The sequence below is a fragment of the Natator depressus genome, chromosome 5 (genome assembly GCF_965152275.1).
Source record: "Natator depressus isolate rNatDep1 chromosome 5, rNatDep2.hap1, whole genome shotgun sequence".
NCBI lineage: Eukaryota > Metazoa > Chordata > Testudines > Cheloniidae > Natator > Natator depressus.
In genome coordinates this window covers 97,922,257-97,939,586 of record NC_134238.1, presented here as the reverse complement: position 1 = coordinate 97,939,586, position 17,330 = coordinate 97,922,257, and the positions used below count along the sequence as shown (strand labels likewise).

The window sequence follows — 17,330 nt, the reverse complement described above, 5'->3', positions numbered from 1 at the left end:
TCTCAATAGAATTATACCAGTGGAAAATCAGTGAGAGCTCAGGATCAAGCCCAATATCTCATATGAGGTGCAAGTACTTTTGAATGTTCACTTACAGTACATAGGAAATTTATTATCCCTTTTTATGCTGAGCAATTTACCCGGTATTATATGTATATAAAAATGTAAACCAAGCTCTCAGTCAGGCAATTGCACCTAAGTGGCAAGAAGATGGACTAAAGGACCCAGTAAATCTTTTCCATTTCTTACTACATAGATTCTCTGAGTAGTAGTATTTTACAGTTTATTACACTGGGCTTGTTATAAAAACAGCTGTTGTGGCAGAAAAAAAGTTAATCAGGGCATGATATAAGGATATCAGGGCAACATTGAAATACTTGCTTTCTTCCTCTGAGAGATAAAGCCAACAGAGGACAAAGTTGTCACTGAATAATGGCCTCCTGCTGCTAAACACATTTAAGGAAAATTAAGTGTTGGGAAACATTTATTGTCAAAGCAGGAGAGGTTGCCCTGAGATCATCCTGTCTATTACAATGACTATTTTTTATTAAACCCATGATAGATGTTGATTTTGATAATTTTATCTGATTGCTGTCAGTGCAGTACACAACAGCTTGACTGGCTGCATTCTGACAGGTACAGAGACAGACCGATTGTGTGGTTCAGAAAACAACAAGCTTATCCATGCAAGTGCAGTTTTAGTGTATATATTTTTCTAATTAACAGACTCAAGGGCTCGACTGACTGTCTGAAGTTTTATTTAGTTAGTTTTAACTTTAATCAATTCATGTTGGTAAGCCATCGGGGAATCTGATTGCCCCGCAGAGTTTCCTTTTGGGATAAAGTTGAGTAAACAAACATCAAATTAAATGTCTAACACATTTATTAACTGCAACAACGTTAAAATTAAAAAATAAAATAAAAAAATCTTTAATTCTAGTAGTTTTATTTGGGAATCTTTTGGTACTAGAAATAACAGGCGGCATCACCTGATGTCACTTCAACACAGAAATATGTATCTTTAAATCCTGGTGTAGAAAATATAATTTCATAAAAGAACTAGGTACTGTTCGTTGGATTAATCTTTTTGTCTGTTCAACAAAACATTAGATTTCTTTAAAATTAAGGTTTTGTTCAGACATACAACTATTTCCCATAAGCAAAGAGGTTTACTCTTACTATTGCTATTTGTAAGGGATGTACAGAAGAATGCAACGCTGATTTAAAAAAAAAAAATCTGTACTTTAATGAAAGCCAAAGACTATAATGAGCAAAGAGTATCACAGATCAAAGCACAAAACTAACACTCTCAAAGACTTTGGTATAGCTTTAAACCTTCTGAAAGCCATCACCTCCCAAAATGTAAATAAAGATTTAAAAAATATAATTCATAAATCATAGGCCTATCCTTTTTCTTTGTCAAATTTGAAACAAAGAAAAGATGGATATGACTATTATTACTTGGAATTTCAATTCTCAGCCAGTTTCTATATCTGTAGAAAACTGACCAGTTCATAGACACTACAATACAAATTGATAGTTAGATGGTACCTGCTTTCTACAATTGAAGTTTTTCTTTGTTTGCACTGTATTTATTAAAGTTAGAAATTAAAAAACGAAGATAACTGCAATTTTTCTGTTCGTATAGTTCCCCAGGCACAGTATGCAAAGACTAAATACACATGATAAATTTTCCACATTCTCAGTTGTCCCATTGACACAAACAGGACTATTCACAGTTTGTAAAGTTAACCATGTACAGGTTAGTCTTCGCATGATAAAGGCACTTTTGAGGGTCCAATGTCAGGAACTCCTGGATTCTATTCCCAGTCCTGCCACTGAATCACTGCCTGCACTTGGGCAAATCACTTCACGCTTCAGCGATTCTACTTCCCTGCTGATGAAACAGGGAGCAACACCAATAGGAACAGTGCTGTATTAATATGTATTTATTTTGGCAGGCCTATCATCCTGACTAAGACCATGCCTACACTTATATGCTTATAGAGGCACCGATGTACCAGTTCAGCTGTAAGATCATTCGTGTAGCGGCGATATGCCGACGGGAGAGCTCTCCTGTCAACATAACAAAAACCAGTTCAACGAGCAGCATTAGCTATGTCGGCGGGAGAGCGTCTCCCTTTGACATAGTGCTGTGCACATGAGCGCTTATGCCAGCAAAATTTATGTCGCTCAGGGGGTGTGTCTTTTTCACACCCCATGAGCGACAAAAGTTCTGCTGACATAAGCGCTAGTGTAGACATGGCGTAAGAAATGTAACCTCCTTTGTAGCAGGACACTCTGTAAAGAGAGGGAAAAGAAAATATTGCCTCCTCTTGCCCCAGTACAGAGGGGACATTGGCTGCTCTTAAATAAATCAACTCTCCAAAGCCTGTTACACAAACATCACTGCAGAAAAGAAAAAAAAAAAAAGCCATCAGAAACAGCGGTGTTAAATTAAGGTTTCAATCAGAGACACATAACATGAGGGAGAACAAAACAATAACTTATGCCAGTTTTGTTTTTTTCATATACAAGGAGGGGGAAGAAGAAGAAGATAAAAAGACATGAGCAGTAAGTGGAACAGGACTGTCTCTCTTAAAAAGACCGCACTCTACCTCTTTATTAGTGGAGGGTTCTGCTGTACCACAGACATCTTGGTGATGTTGCCTACTTGACGATTCAGCACCACGGGGTGAAGAGGAATCAGGAGATGGAGACTAGATATGGTAAGAAAAGAGAATTAAATAAAAAAACTGAGTGACCATTGTAGAAATCTCACTCTGTTTTATTTGGAAGTGGGAATAAGGGATTAAAGATGAAAAACATAACAGCAGCCAAACACTGTTTACATTGTTACAGCCTCTGTTTCGTATGGTAATGAACATGCAGAACTCTCAGTATGCCACTGTTTTTTACCTCAATAGTTATGTTTATGGGGAAAATTAAATATTTTATTTGTCCATAAACTACAAAAGTTGAAAATTGAACTAAAATTAAATCCAGGGTAAATAACATTCACCAAAAAAGGATGACATGAAAACATAATTTTGGAAGCTGAAGGGGAAGGGAAATTATGATGTTTGGCATGAACATTTGTGACTTGCATTTGATTTTTCTTGTCAGCCATTCAATTAAGTTGCAATTACAGCACATCTCCCCACACAAGTAGTGTATGCAAACAAACTATCCAATTCGCTTATTGAAGGCTGCAAACAATTCAGCCTAATATTTTGAAAAGAAAAAAAAAACAAGAAAAAAATGCATGAAGTCAAGATGGAAATTGTTACGAGAGAGGAGTGAAGAAACCCTGAGGGCCTGATCAGAAAGTGGGGGTGCAACTTTAGTAAGGTTATTCATCTTGAACTTATAAGTAGCAAATTTAAAGAGTCAGATACTGAGTCCTAATCTGCCCCTTTAAGAAGCAGGTGTATGTACAATTGCGCAGGAGCGATTTGCCAGAAGGGTTGGCCTCAACTGAACAGAAGCAGGCTTCCATGGTTGCTTCTAACCATTTTTCAATTGCCTTAAGAAACTAAATAAAATAATAATAAATAATAATAAGGCTGTCAATTAATCACAGTTCTCATGCGATTAACTAAAAAAAATTCATCACGATTAAAAAAATTAATCGTGATTAATCGCAGTTTTAATCACCCTGTTAAACAATAGAATACCAATTGAAATTTATTAACTACTTTTGGATGTTTTTCTACATTTTTAAATATATTGATTTAAATTACAACACAGAATACAAGTGTACAGTGCTCACTTTATATGATTTTTATTACAAATATTTGCACTGTAAAAATGATAAACAAAAGAAATAGTATTTTTCAATTCCCCTAATACAAGTACTGTAGTGCAATCTCTTTATCGTGAAAGTGCAACTTACAAATGTAGATATTTTTTGTTACATAACTGAACTCAAAAACAAAACAATGTAAAACTTTAGAGCCTAAAAATCCACTCAGTCCTACTTCTTATTCAGCCAATTGCTAAGACAAACAAGTTTATTTATATTTATGGGATATAATGCTGCAGGCTTCTTATTTCCAATGTCACCTGAAATTGAGAACAGGCATTCGCATGGCACTTTTGTAGCCGGCATTTAAAGGTATTTATGTGTCAGATATGCTAAACATTCATATGCCCCTTCATGCTTTAGCTACAATTCCAGAGGATATGCTTCCATGCTGATGATGCTCATTAAAAATATAATGCATTACTTAAATTTTGACTGAACTCCTTGGGGGTGAACAGTATATCTCCTGCTCTGTTTTATCCGCATTCTGCCATGTATTTCATATTATAGCAATCTCGGATGATGACCCAGCACATGTTCATTTTAAGAACACTTGCACTGCAGATCTGACAAAACGCCAAGAAGATACCAATGTGAGATTTCTAAAGATAGCTGCAGCACTCAACTCAAGGTTTAAGAATCTGAAGTGCCTTCCATAATCTGAGAGGGACAAGGTGTGGCGCATGCTTTCAGAACTCTTAAAAGAGAAACACTCAGATGTGGAAACTACAGAACCCGAACCATCAAAAAAGAAAATCAACCTTCTGATGGTGGCATCTGACTCAGATGATGAAAGCGAATGTGCATCGGTACGCACTGCTTTGGATCGTTATTGAGCAGAACCCATCACCAGCATGGAGCATGTCCTCTGGAATGGTGGCTGAAGATGGTGGAAGACAAATCTTTTGCGAATCTGGCACGTAAATATCTTGCAACACTAGCTACACCAGTGCCATGCGAACATCTGTTCTCACTTTCGGTGACATTGTAAACAAGAAGAGGGCAGCATTATCTCCTGAAAATGTAAACAAACTAGTTTGTCTGGGTGACTCACTGAACAAGAAGTAGGACTGAGTGGATGGTAGGCTCTAAAAGTTTTCAGGGTGAATAAAAAAAATCAATGATTAAAAAAAATTTATTTTTTAATTTAAATCTGATTTTTTTTGATAAAATGCTTTTTGAGGAAAAAAACCTATCTAAAGATAAAGATACATTATAGCTCAAAGATATCTCATCATGGAATAGGGATTATAAATTCTAATTCTATAGTATGAGACAATATATTCATGTAACGTTTAAGAAAAGTTTTGTAAATGAGTTCCAATAGTTCATGGATTACGGACTCAATCTTATGGGGCTCCAGGGGCTTCTGTATAGATTATTTAGGTTAATCTTTCTATCTACCCAATGGGACTCAGTGCTCAGTCTGGAAGATACCATCAGAGATTCTTAGTTTTGCAGTTCTCAAACAGTGGATTTGTGTCTCCAGAGATAACATGCTTGTTAACAGCAAAAATGTTTTTAAATAAATAATATATAGAGGTGAGAAATAACAGACCTCAACCCTATTGTCTCTTTGCAAATTAGTGTACACACAGTCAATTCCTTACCTGTCTCTAAAGGTGCAAAGTTTCAAAAAGTTCAACGAACAGAAGATTGATGGGGGCGGAATAGATCTGGACAAGGAGAAGAAGTCTGGAGATAAATGTGAGAAGGGAGGGACAGGCAGTAGAAACAAAAGTGAAACTGTTTGAGCAGCATATTCCAGAAGTCTTGAGGTCTTTCTGAGTGTAGCCTTCATTGATTTGAGATCTACCATACCATTCTCTCACTAAAAGGGAAAACCTATAATGGCAGCGGGCTGTAAAAGAGACCCAGTTTGTGAATAAGAACCATTCAAGAAATGTATGTTTTTGCTGATGATGTTTTAAAGAAAGTCAAACCAGTGAACTGGTGGAAGTCACGTAAGCACTTGGATTCAGAGGCTGTTGAAGTGATAATCTCACTTTTAACAGCAGTAGCTTCTTCTGCTGGTCTAGTAGAAAGAATATTTTCTTCCTTTGGACGAATTCATTCCAAATGGAGAAATCGTTTGAGTCCTGAAAAAGCAGGAAAGCTGGTTTTTCTTTTCCAGATTATTAACAAACAAGAAAATGAAGGTGAAGACAACTGAGTTAGCTGCAGAAGCCAATATTTTAAGTTTCGCATGTTGACCTGGCTGACATAGTCGATTTAATTTTTTTTTTAATATTTCATTTAACTATTTTAGTTAAAAACAATTTTAACAAAAACCAACCTGATTTTAAAAAACCTGAATGTTTAACTAAATTCAAAAATTCATATGCTTGTTTTGTTATGTTTGCTGTTGAAGAAAAAAAATCCAGAATACATAATGTTGTTGTTTCAGTTAAATAAAACAATTTAAATGTCTGCCTGGTGATGTTTTCCTCCTAATACAGCAAGGTAAGAAAATCCTCCAAATATTAATGATTAACCTGTTGAATTGGAGATATTGGGAGGTGAACTGACTTCATAAATATCTGCTTCTATTACCTTTGGTAAATGAAATAACCAAACAATCATTCATTTTCTGATATAGCTGTAAATTAATCTCAAAAGTTTTCAAAATAAATCACTTAAAAATGTATAGTGTGTACCTTCTAAAAATGAAACCTACATCTATCTCTGAGTTGTGAAGAATATGTATTAAGGTTAAAACAACTAACAAGAATGCACTTTTATGTAGAAATCCACAATTAAATTGAGTCTTCCTGACTAGTGATTTAAATCAATTTGATTTAAATCAAATCCACCCTTAAAGTTTTACATTGCATTAAAAATAAAACAGTTTTTTTTGTACATAATTCTACATTTGTAAATTCAACTTTCATGATAGAGATTGCACTACAGTATTTGTATAAGGTGAACTGAAAAATACTATTTCTTTTGTTTTTTTACAGCGCAAACATTTGTAATAAAAAATAAATATAAAGTGAACACTGTCCACTTTGTATTCTGTGTTGTAATTGAAATTAATATATTTGAAAATGTAGAAAAATCCCCAAATATTTAAATAAACGGTATTCTATTATTGTTTAATCACAATTAATCACGATTAATTTTAATTGCTTGACAGCCCTAACAAATAAATAATAAATAATAACAATACTGTCATTTATTTATTATTTTTATTGTAGTAGCACTTTGGAGCCCCAGCCACAGACCAGGACCACATAGTGCTAGGCGCTGTACAAACACCGGAAGAAAGAGGCCCTGTCCCAAATGTTACCTCCGTATTTGTAGTATTGTCTAGACCACAAGTTTTCTAATTTTCTTTTCTTTTCACATTGTGGATCCATCCTTAATGGAGAAACAGTCTCATGGACCACCTTACCTCCCAATCATTAATCACGGGGACTTCTTCTTGCTCTCAGTTATGGTCATGTAACCGGCATGTGCCAGCCACCAACAGCAACTGCTTACATGGGAAAGTAATATTAGGTAACCAGTTGTTGTATTTTAACTCTTTTCAGTGTGATGCTGGTGAAGAGAACAGCAAAGAGAACCAACATGATGTGATCAACCATCTCTGTGGACCATGGTTTGGGAACCATTATCCTACCTAAAAGGGAGTAACCGGGAGCACTGCTAATACTGAAGAAGCCATATCTAGTTCTCTAAGGCAAAACTGGAAAGGATTTTAGGACAACTACTATACTGGAAATACAAAGGGTGGAATCAATGGGGTTGATTAAAATGGAATTGTATTAAGTTGTAAGTGAGCACAGAATTTGATCCATAGAGCCCTAATTTCAAAAGCACCTTCAGATGTACTTACAAAATAAGTTTTCACAGGTACAATAGCGTGGCTATATAGGTAAGATTCTCCTCACACAGTTATGCAAGTCGGGTTCTGAGCAAACACTGGAATCTTACACAGTCCCCTCTAAAACACAGACACACACACACACACATATACATACATTTGGGTCCTTACATAACTTTATCAGCCCATTCAAGTTTGCCACATTGAGCAGGCAACACCAGATATTTAACACATTTGATCACTAGTTTCCTAACTTTTAAAAAAAACAAAACAAAACAAAAAAGACCTTCCCCACTGCTTGCTTCTTCTTTGGGCCAACCAATGTCTTTACACTGTGACAGGGCTAGGCTCTGTTTAGGGGCAGCCATATCTCTAACCAACCTGGCTCTTTTCACTGGAATCCTCATTTCGGAGACACTGTCGGACTCTGCAGAGGAACTTGAATGGATTCCCTCTGCCTCCAAATGAGATGAAACTTGGTTTCCAGAACTATGTTATGAAAAGGGAGTTCTTACACAAGCAGTAGGTTCTTACAACATTTCTTGTTTTCATATTAGCCTTAAGGACAACTCAAAGGCACCCATGCAGATCCTGGGCTACAAGGTCTAACCTCTTATCTCTCTCTCTCACACACACACACACACTCCTAAAACATTAGTACAAGTCATACACACACCCAATAAGAGGACAGAATTAGAGGTCCTACCAAATATTGTGGTATAAAAAATAAGCTTCTGCTATTTTCCCCTCACAGGTGAGCAATAAAGCACCAGGAACCACTAACTAAAAACACCCCTTCGTTAAGATCTTCACTAGGTAGGGACAGGATGGTATTTACCAGGTATTTACCAAAGGCAGTATTTACCAGGCAGTATTCTATGATTTTTTCACCATTCCGTGAAAATCTAGTTAGTCCCAGTTTAAAGGCATTTTCTATTTTAAAAACTGTTTCATTAATGCATACCACATTACACTTAGTTTTAGTTACATATTCAAATTGTAGTTACATAAGGCAATAGATTCATAGATTTTATTTGAACAACCCTAAATTGAAGTAAAACTGCAGTGGGTGTAATACTTATATATGTAATTATAATACTGAACACTGGAATGTTTGTGTAAATTTTGGTTGGATATTTTCTCATAGAACCTACACGTCAGGATTAATTTCAATTTTTAATATTATACAAACAAAAGTCTGATTGTATGAAAATGACAATAATTCATTGTTGTAGACTTGAAGCATTAAACAATCAGAAGCAGGCAGAGTTGCAGACAATTAGTCCAGGTCCATTTGCCTATGCAGCATTCTACAACAGAAAACCAACTTAGATGTAGCAGATAGACCAAGCGTGTTCCTCAGTTCTGAATGGATGTAACCAAAGTTTGAAAAGATTCATTCTATGCTAACTTGCTGGACATGGATGCAATTAATTTCCCCAGTTTCCCGGTTTTAACTAGGTTTAAGCCGGTATTTACCAGCGCCCTCTGTAAATTAGTTTGTCCCAGGAAACTGCCAACCCTGCTGCTAGGTAAGCCAGAAGTCCTTGACTTCACATCCACTAAATCTTGCTCCAGAAAGTTGACTGTACAGTAGAAACTTTTATTATGAGTTAAAGTATGGACTAGGAAGCGGGAGACAGGTGAAGAGTCTTTCTAAAAATGGACACCAAGAGCGGTGGAAGATACTTGAGCCTTCAGGCTGAAGTATTCTCGGCTATGCAGCTCTGCTACCATGGTTTGAGGGGGGAAAATCTTCCCCTACCCAAGAAAGCTCCCCAGCGTTCAGACAAGTTACATGGGGAGAGAGTTACATAGATAGTTAAGAGTCGTACACTAAGTCAGGAAATGCAAAAGTTACAGTTCCACTGGTTAACTCAGCTGTGTTGTTTTTCCATTCCTGTTTTTCTAACTAAACTTTACTGTTTCTGTTTTTATTTGTGTTAAAACAACATAGCCGGTGTGCAATGCTGCCAGGCTAACAATGGTGCTAGTGGTAGTTTTGTGTGAGCAAATAATGTAGGAGTGAGTCTTAAAACAAAAAACCAAACCAAACAAAGACACTTAGAGCAGATTAAGCATTGAATGTTGTCCCCAAAATAGTTCTTTAAAATGCTGTCAAGGCATGCTCAATTAGAGATAAATAAATAAGCCTAGTTGTTAGTGTATCATCCACATGTAGGAGTTCAGACATGTTAAAATTTTTTGTGCTGTTGCTCCAGTAGTTATCGGCATTACAAACCCGTGTGGGTGAACGCATACTAAACTACGCACATCTAAAAAGTACTGGAATTATTCATCTATTAAAGACCACATAAATGCCTTCTATTTGGAACGTTTGCATTCTTACTGTAAGATTTTTTCTATGATGATGACTGCAGTCTGACTGAAAACACTACAAGAAATTTATTAAAAGAGCAGACTGCATGCAATATACAGCTTGCTCTACTGTATGCAACGTTAGGTACCCCCAAACAGCGCCTGTATAGAGGTGAAGGGAAGTTCAGTCTAGGAGAGACTCATACATATTTGGCTTATTTAGCATCACAAAGCAAAAGGTACAATGCGCAATACGGTGTGCAACTTACAATATATAGGTAGCTCACATGCTAGGACAAAAAAAAAAGAGATTCAATAAGAAATAGCAGGAAGGGCAGTTTGCTCAGCTTCTTCCAAGTGATATCTTTTATAACATATGATTTAAAAAGAATGTGTGGTAGCACTGTTCTTATAATCTTGAAACTAGTTAAGAAGCCTGAACCAAACTCTGGCAAGACAAACTATACACGTGTCCCCTGATCTATTGTACCAACGTTAATGTTCATTAGAATTGTGAATGGCTGTATAAAAGGGAGTAACATGAAAAAAAGGGAGCAGCATCCCCACTTCTCTTCCTTCCTTTTCCACCTACCTGTCTTTTCTGATATTCAGCCTGGTACATCCAGAAATTCTCCATTAAGTTTTTGGTGTTGTCCAGGTGTAACTAAAGCATCCTCCACTTAAAACCTGAGAATAAGCTAGTGCTTCACTGTTATTTTGTGCTTGGGTTTAATAATGAAACTGGTAATAGGAGATGCGACAGCATTGCATTGTGTCACACCTATCCAGCTTAACCTGCTATGTAACTGAATATCCTGTGAAGACCTACATCAGGAATACTGGAGCTTCTTTTGTCACAGCGAACTGTTCTTGTTTTAGAAAAGTGGTGTTGTTTACCCATTCTTAGCAGCAGTATACCTAGAGATTTCATAAACAGCTTATTAGCACTGTCACACACAGGTTTGGGGGGGGTGGAGAATCCACAAATATTTGATCAAAGCAAAATTCAGTAGTGCCATTTGAATCAAGGGTCAACTTTTCTATGTCTAAGTCTCCAAGGGGGTTAGATGAAACCTGCTAGGTCTCAGCTTGCATTTTCTTTGCACTTATATTTTTTGGAGTGGGCCTTTGACTCTCTAGAAAAAACCTCACTCACTTCTGCCATATTGCCTATGGGCAGTAAATTAATAATTTTTCTCTCTCACCCCAACACCCTGAACAGAACCCTAAAGATATGTACCTGCCTCATAAGGGTAACCATATGATCTTATTATTGGAACCCTGGCTCTTCCTCAACTTCTCCCTCATCTATCTGTTACAATGTATGGAAATTAGATTGGAAGAGCTTTGGGGCAGAAACTTTTCCTCTTATTTGTTCTGTAAAGCACCTAGGACAGTTGAGTGTTATACAAAAAATAAATAGGGTACCAATAGCAATGTTAACTCAGTTTTGTTGTGCATCCTGTAACATTGTACAGAATATATTTAATGTCAAATCACTGGGTGCTGTCATAACTTAAATAAGAATAATGTTGATTTTACAGTGAGAAAAGTGTAGTTTTTCCACTTCTCTTCTCACTAATGTAAAACAGCTGAAGAGCTTTTGCTTGAACTTTCCCAAAACAAGAAGAATCCCTTTTGGGCAGACAGTAATCATGAAAATTTCAGCCCAAAATGTGAACACTTTGGAAAGTTACAAGTATGTGGAATATGGGGATTATTATGGAAACTGGTAGTCAGAGACATCAGACACTACAACAGCTCCCCTTCTTCCCCCAGTACAGGCAGAACAGTTCAGTCTAATACTCTGATCTGGCCAAATGTGAGTCTCTTTGCTGAGACTGCCAACAAGGGGTCAGTTAATCTCCACTGTGATTTGTGCCCTGCCCATTAAAAACTACACTAAAACCATTCATTTCACACAGACCAGGATACAGGTGTTAAGATGGTGAAAACCTCCTATCAGGACTGGATTGGAGATTGAAACCTATCAGTGAAAAGTTCCTTATTCCATAACTCATCCTCAGTATGCATTTTAGATGGTTTTGTTTTACTACGTTAAGGTAATGATATTGTTAAAAGGCAGCTACGACAACACCACTAACAAACATGTACACATGTATTAAGATGTATACTTTACTTATATATGTTGTAGAGTTTCTCCAGGAAATAATTTATCCTCCAATAAATCCGACCCAAGATATTACAAGAAAGGTCCCTTGTCTCCAGCTCCAAGTGTATATCTCTTCAGAAATCTTCAGAGATAATTACACACACTTGGCAGGTACTGACTGTTTACATTCATTAAATCCTCAAACCACGTTAATACATTATTACTGAATTTTAAACAGTCATACATCAGGAAATGCAAAGTTTGGGCCTATTCAGCAATGGTAGCTCTGGCTCCTTGTGGAGAAGTACTCTTGTATTACAATGCATGTTGTAGATTTTTATACCCACATATATATTGTTTTTGGGGCAGGCAACATGTACCTGTGTACAATACTGTGTACCTATGTATATATTTTAAATATCAGTAACGATAATAAAATAGTACAGTATGTACAATATGGCTCAGTTATGGCAGGTATAGGAATCAGCATTCTGTGTTTCCTGACTTTGGTCCTTTTGAATTTTTATTCATACTTTTGCCTTAAGAGTATTTTGTATTTAACTTTCTTGTTTTAAAAACGATAATAGAAAAGGAAAGAAAAAAGATACATCTGTGCCTGTATCTGAATATTCAGATAGTGCTTGCATTTTCAAAGACATGCACTGCTGGATGCACTCTCAATGGCTCCTCCCGCATGTGCTAAGGAGCAGGCACATAGGCTTAGACATTAAAATAAAGATATAGGGCAAACCAAATTTTCAGAAATCTGTCCTTGCTGAAAACTGCCTATAACAACCTACCAAATACGTGCAACTGGCCTGCACAGAACACTCCTAAAACTAGTTGTGCAAACACATTTTCAGGTATAATTTTGACCTGAATTCTGAGAGTTTGCCCCAGTAAGTTTGGTGGGAATAATCACAATGAAATAAATGCAGCTGTACCTGTTGTTGCAGATGCTCTCTATGCAGAACTTCCTCCACTGACTTCAAAAGGACAGGGGTGGATTATCCAATGGGCCCAGGGGCCCTGGCCAATTGGGGGCTCTGGAAAAATGGGCATTGCAGCAGAAATCCACTGTGGGGTGGCGGAAGGCTGGAGTCTTGGTAGAAGCTTCAGGGAGGGCAGGGGAAGCCCCAGTGCCCTGACCCCAGTACTCAGCAGAAGCCCCAGCACCCGGACCCCCCCGCAGCAGTCTTGGGACTGGATGAGATCTCGCTCCCTGCTATGGCCTCAGGGCTGGAGGAGCTCTCACTCCCCGCTGCGGCCCCAGGGTCATGGCAGGGGGATAGAACGTCTCCAGTCTTGGGGTCACAGTGGGGGCGGGGGAGAACCATGGACTAAACGGGGGCAAGGCCAAGGGGGAAGGGGCAGAATGGGGTGGGACAGTAGGTGGAAGGGGTGGGGCGGGGCTACAATTCTGTCACCAGCTCCTCCCTCCCCCCACTTGCTCTGTCCCAGGGTCCCAGGAGACCTTAATCCACCTCTGAAAAGGAGTTCTTGTGCAGAGTACAACACCACCACTGCATGCACAGGTTCCACTCGTTCAAATCTGAAGGATTTTCTTTGCAAGCACAAAGGCTAGAAACGTCCCTTTAAAAATTAAACCTCAGATTCTACAGAATCCGTGTTTCTTCTGCAAACAAATAAATACATTAAGAGGGTCAGATCTAGCCAGCGGACTGGGTGCTTCACACCAAAAGCTGGCATTGCAGAATTCCTGGAAACTGGCTCAGTTCTGGCTATTTATCTCTCTCATTATGTGAGATTTTCCTCCACTCTTAATGTCTGTAACCTGAGTTTAACTTGTCTTTGAATCTCAACGGCCGCACACCATGTGTCAATCTGAAGCAATAACTTCAGTTCTTCTCCATGTCTTCAGGAGACTTTCTTCATAACGGTAAGCATCACAGGCAGTGCTCTGGTTTACAATGAAGAAAAATCACTCCCAGTTGCCTTTATCTTTCCAGAAATTATTTAAAAACTGAATAAACACACAAAAATGATTCACAGGCTTCTGAATCAAATATTCACCATAATTTAACTATCCTGAGCTGTTTTAGGGAGCGTGTGTGTCTTCCAACACTATAATTGATAAACATCTCCCTTCTCCTACATGGTTGATGAATCAGCATAAAGCCTTCTGCCCTTGCAATTAAAATGTTCATGGTTACTGGGCCTGCTGTATAATTTCAAGACTTCATAATATCTAGAGGCCACCCACTGAAGACTTGACTTCTCAAATCAGTTCCAAAAAGCAGCTTTAAAGCCTTTGCTTAGAAAAGAAAGCACTAACAATAGCACATGAATATAGTCAGTCACTTTTCCTTCTGTCTTTCAAAGTTCAGTCAGTACCTGAAACCTGCTTAAATTATTTAAAACAGACTTCTCTATTTCCTCATTAATAATAGACTACTCCTGCTGTGGAAAACCTGAAACATGTTTTCATCTCTGTGAAGCTGCTCCAGTGTTGGCGTTACCAGAACTAACAAAAACCAGTGACACAGAAATTTAAGGTTTAAACAAAACGTCTATGACCCAGAACCAGAAAGACATGAAACACTGCAGCTCAGCTCCCCTGTATGTGAAAGGCTGGTCTTCAAAGGCTGGACTGGTTTTGTGAAGCAGAATCTATCCATCTGTGTAATTTACCATTATAACAAAACCAATATTCATTTCAGAGTAGTCCTCACTGTCTGAACATGGCATACAAAGGAAAAAGTCTCATGAATGCAGACTTTGGACACCAGTGATTGAGATGTCTGAGAAACTGAAGATTTGGAATCACAACAGCCAAAAATGCTTCACTGTCAACAATACTTGAGTTACTGGTCTACGATGCACTATGGACGTGTGACTGAGGTGGAAGAGAGCAATCCCCTCTTCCTAGAGCTGAACATGAGGGCCTCAGTCAGACACTAATCATCGTTTCTTACCTCCAGTGACAAGAGGCAGAGAGGGCAGCATGCTCCTCTTCTCTGGCCAAGAGGAGACAGAGGTGCTCTTCTGGAAGGAAACAACCTGCCAACCTATATGTGTCAGAGTGACAGATGCATTCTCTGACCTTCTGCAGCAGGATCCAGTAAACTCACTGCCCTCCAACTGAGGATCCTGTTACTACTTTGGATTTTAAGATGTGCTATGGGGTCTTCCACACAAATTACACACCGGAGTGGCTGAATTTTAAAATCCCTCGTATGCAAGATCACAGCCTACTACTCTTCAAATGGTCCACATTTGCCCTCTGAGATCCATGCACTGAGGGGACCCTCGAGACACAGTTGTCCCCCGTTATTGTGCAGAGGAGCAGAGTCAGTTGTCTCTGTGACACCTCCCTTACCATAGCCAGATAGGGGAGTCCCTGACAGCTTGGCTCCATTGGAGAGACACTGCCAGGGAACTTTGGGATAGAATGGGTCTGTAGGGGTCCACAGCAGCACACAGGCCTCTGCACAGATGGCCCTGGCATCCTACCAATCTACATGTATCTCTGGGGATCTACAAGGACTGAGGCAGTACCCATCGCTCACTCTCACCCCTCTGATAATATACATGTTAGTGTCTTCACGAGCAAATGCGTGTGGAGATTTTCTCCTTTAGAGTCCCCTGCCACGGGTTTTACTGCAGAAGGGGATGATCTGCACCTACAAGACGAGGCATTCTGAGCAAGAAACCTAACTCTGCTGCTCCATGGTATTCTCCATGAAGTGTCTCAGTTACTCGGCGTCACAGCTGCAGTGACTGTGCAGGTTCAAGAAGAAAAAAAAAAGGGGGTTAAACAGGAGGCACCTATAGAGCTCTGTCTAGCAATCAGATATGGCTGTACATTCTAAAGAAAATTTAAGGATTTCTGCTAATAGAAGCAAGAAAGATACTGAAATTGCCAAACACGCAAGCACTGATACCAGGGAAATCCTACTGCATGTCTTTTGAGGTCCAAAGACAAAGGTGCGTGAAAAGCCAAAAGATGTGCTGTTCTAACTACCTGATTTGCACCTGAAAATCCAAGTCTTGGGGCTGCACCAGACATTGGACATCCAGAAGTGCAGATCGATTCGCGTGCACGTGCATGTGTGAAAATTTAGCTCGTTGTACTTAAATTTAATGGAGCCAAATTCTGGGCCCACTTGCTGTGGAAGCACACTGAAGTTAATGGGATTGCACAGGGCGTGTATCAGCACACAGTTTGGTTCACTCCTTCTTAAGTGGAAATTTGGGTATTTTATTCATTTTTTTATTCACTGCTGATAGGTATAAATGTTAAGTTTGAAACAAAAAAATCTTTTCCCTCCTCTCTACATCACATGAGCATAACAGCTAGTTACTGTAGGGTTGCTCATAAGAGCTGGACTGCTGGCACTTTTATTCTGTTTTTCATATATAACATTAAGCATTTGTTTTGGGAAAAATACATATGAATGAATGGAACTTGCTACCAGATTTAACCCTGAGTATCCTGAAGACAAGCACACATATCCATAATTGGTCCTTCCTTCCTCTATCCCTCTACTAGCTGCTTATCCTTTCCATTACTTCACATAATCTCCATCCCTCTTCCCAACTGCTGGCTAGTTCCCCACTCTAAGCACCCCAATGTGAGCCAGCATCTTATCTCTGCTGCTGAACCCTTCTACTTTATCCCCTACAAAGCATCCAATCTTAACACTATCATCCAAATGCTCAGCACTACAGGGTGACATTTACTTTCCCTTGCCACTAAAAAAAAAAAAAAAAAAAAAAAGCAAAACCTGCTATATTTAATACCGTCACCTGCAGATCATTCTGCTGTCTCCATGGCTTTATCACCTCTCAGAGAACTGCTTGCTAAGTGACACAAGTCTATTACTCTAATCCTAAGGTTTGGTCAGTATTTGGTTAACATCACAAAAGGATTACAAACATTTTACAAGAAAGAGTAATTTTGGAAATGAAAGCTGATTTCTACAGGAGCTGTGAGGGAAAACAGATCATTTGTAGGACACACTTGAAAAGAATGTAATATAATAAGGGCCTGATTTGCTGGAGTGCTGACCATGGTCAGAGTACTAAGATTTTCAGTACTTCTGAAAATCAGTCTAAGTAAAATAAAACCTCCATTAATCAAATCCCCTCTTAGTTGAAAACCACAGTTACAGATTAAATTGAGTTACATTTTTGAAATGCATCAGTTATATTGAAAAACCCCTAATTTTTCCAAAATCTTGTTTGTCTGGGAAAAAAATTCTATGGTCTTATAAATAGGGTTCTACAGTATTTTTATTGTAAGA

General features: G+C 38.4%; 1 protein-coding gene across 3 annotated transcripts in view; it reads right to left on the bottom strand.

The window, feature by feature from the left end:
• APBA1 (amyloid beta precursor protein binding family A member 1) overlaps window positions 1-17,330 on the bottom strand; it is a 143,860-nt gene that overhangs the window by 29,983 nt on the left and 96,547 nt on the right. For all 3 annotated transcript variants that reach the window (XM_074953269.1, XM_074953271.1, XM_074953270.1), the window contains exon 3: window positions 2,619-2,720. In XM_074953269.1, the coding sequence (XP_074809370.1) occupies window positions 2,619-2,720 (102 nt within the window). The remainder of the gene's footprint in view (window positions 1-2,618; window positions 2,721-17,330) is intronic.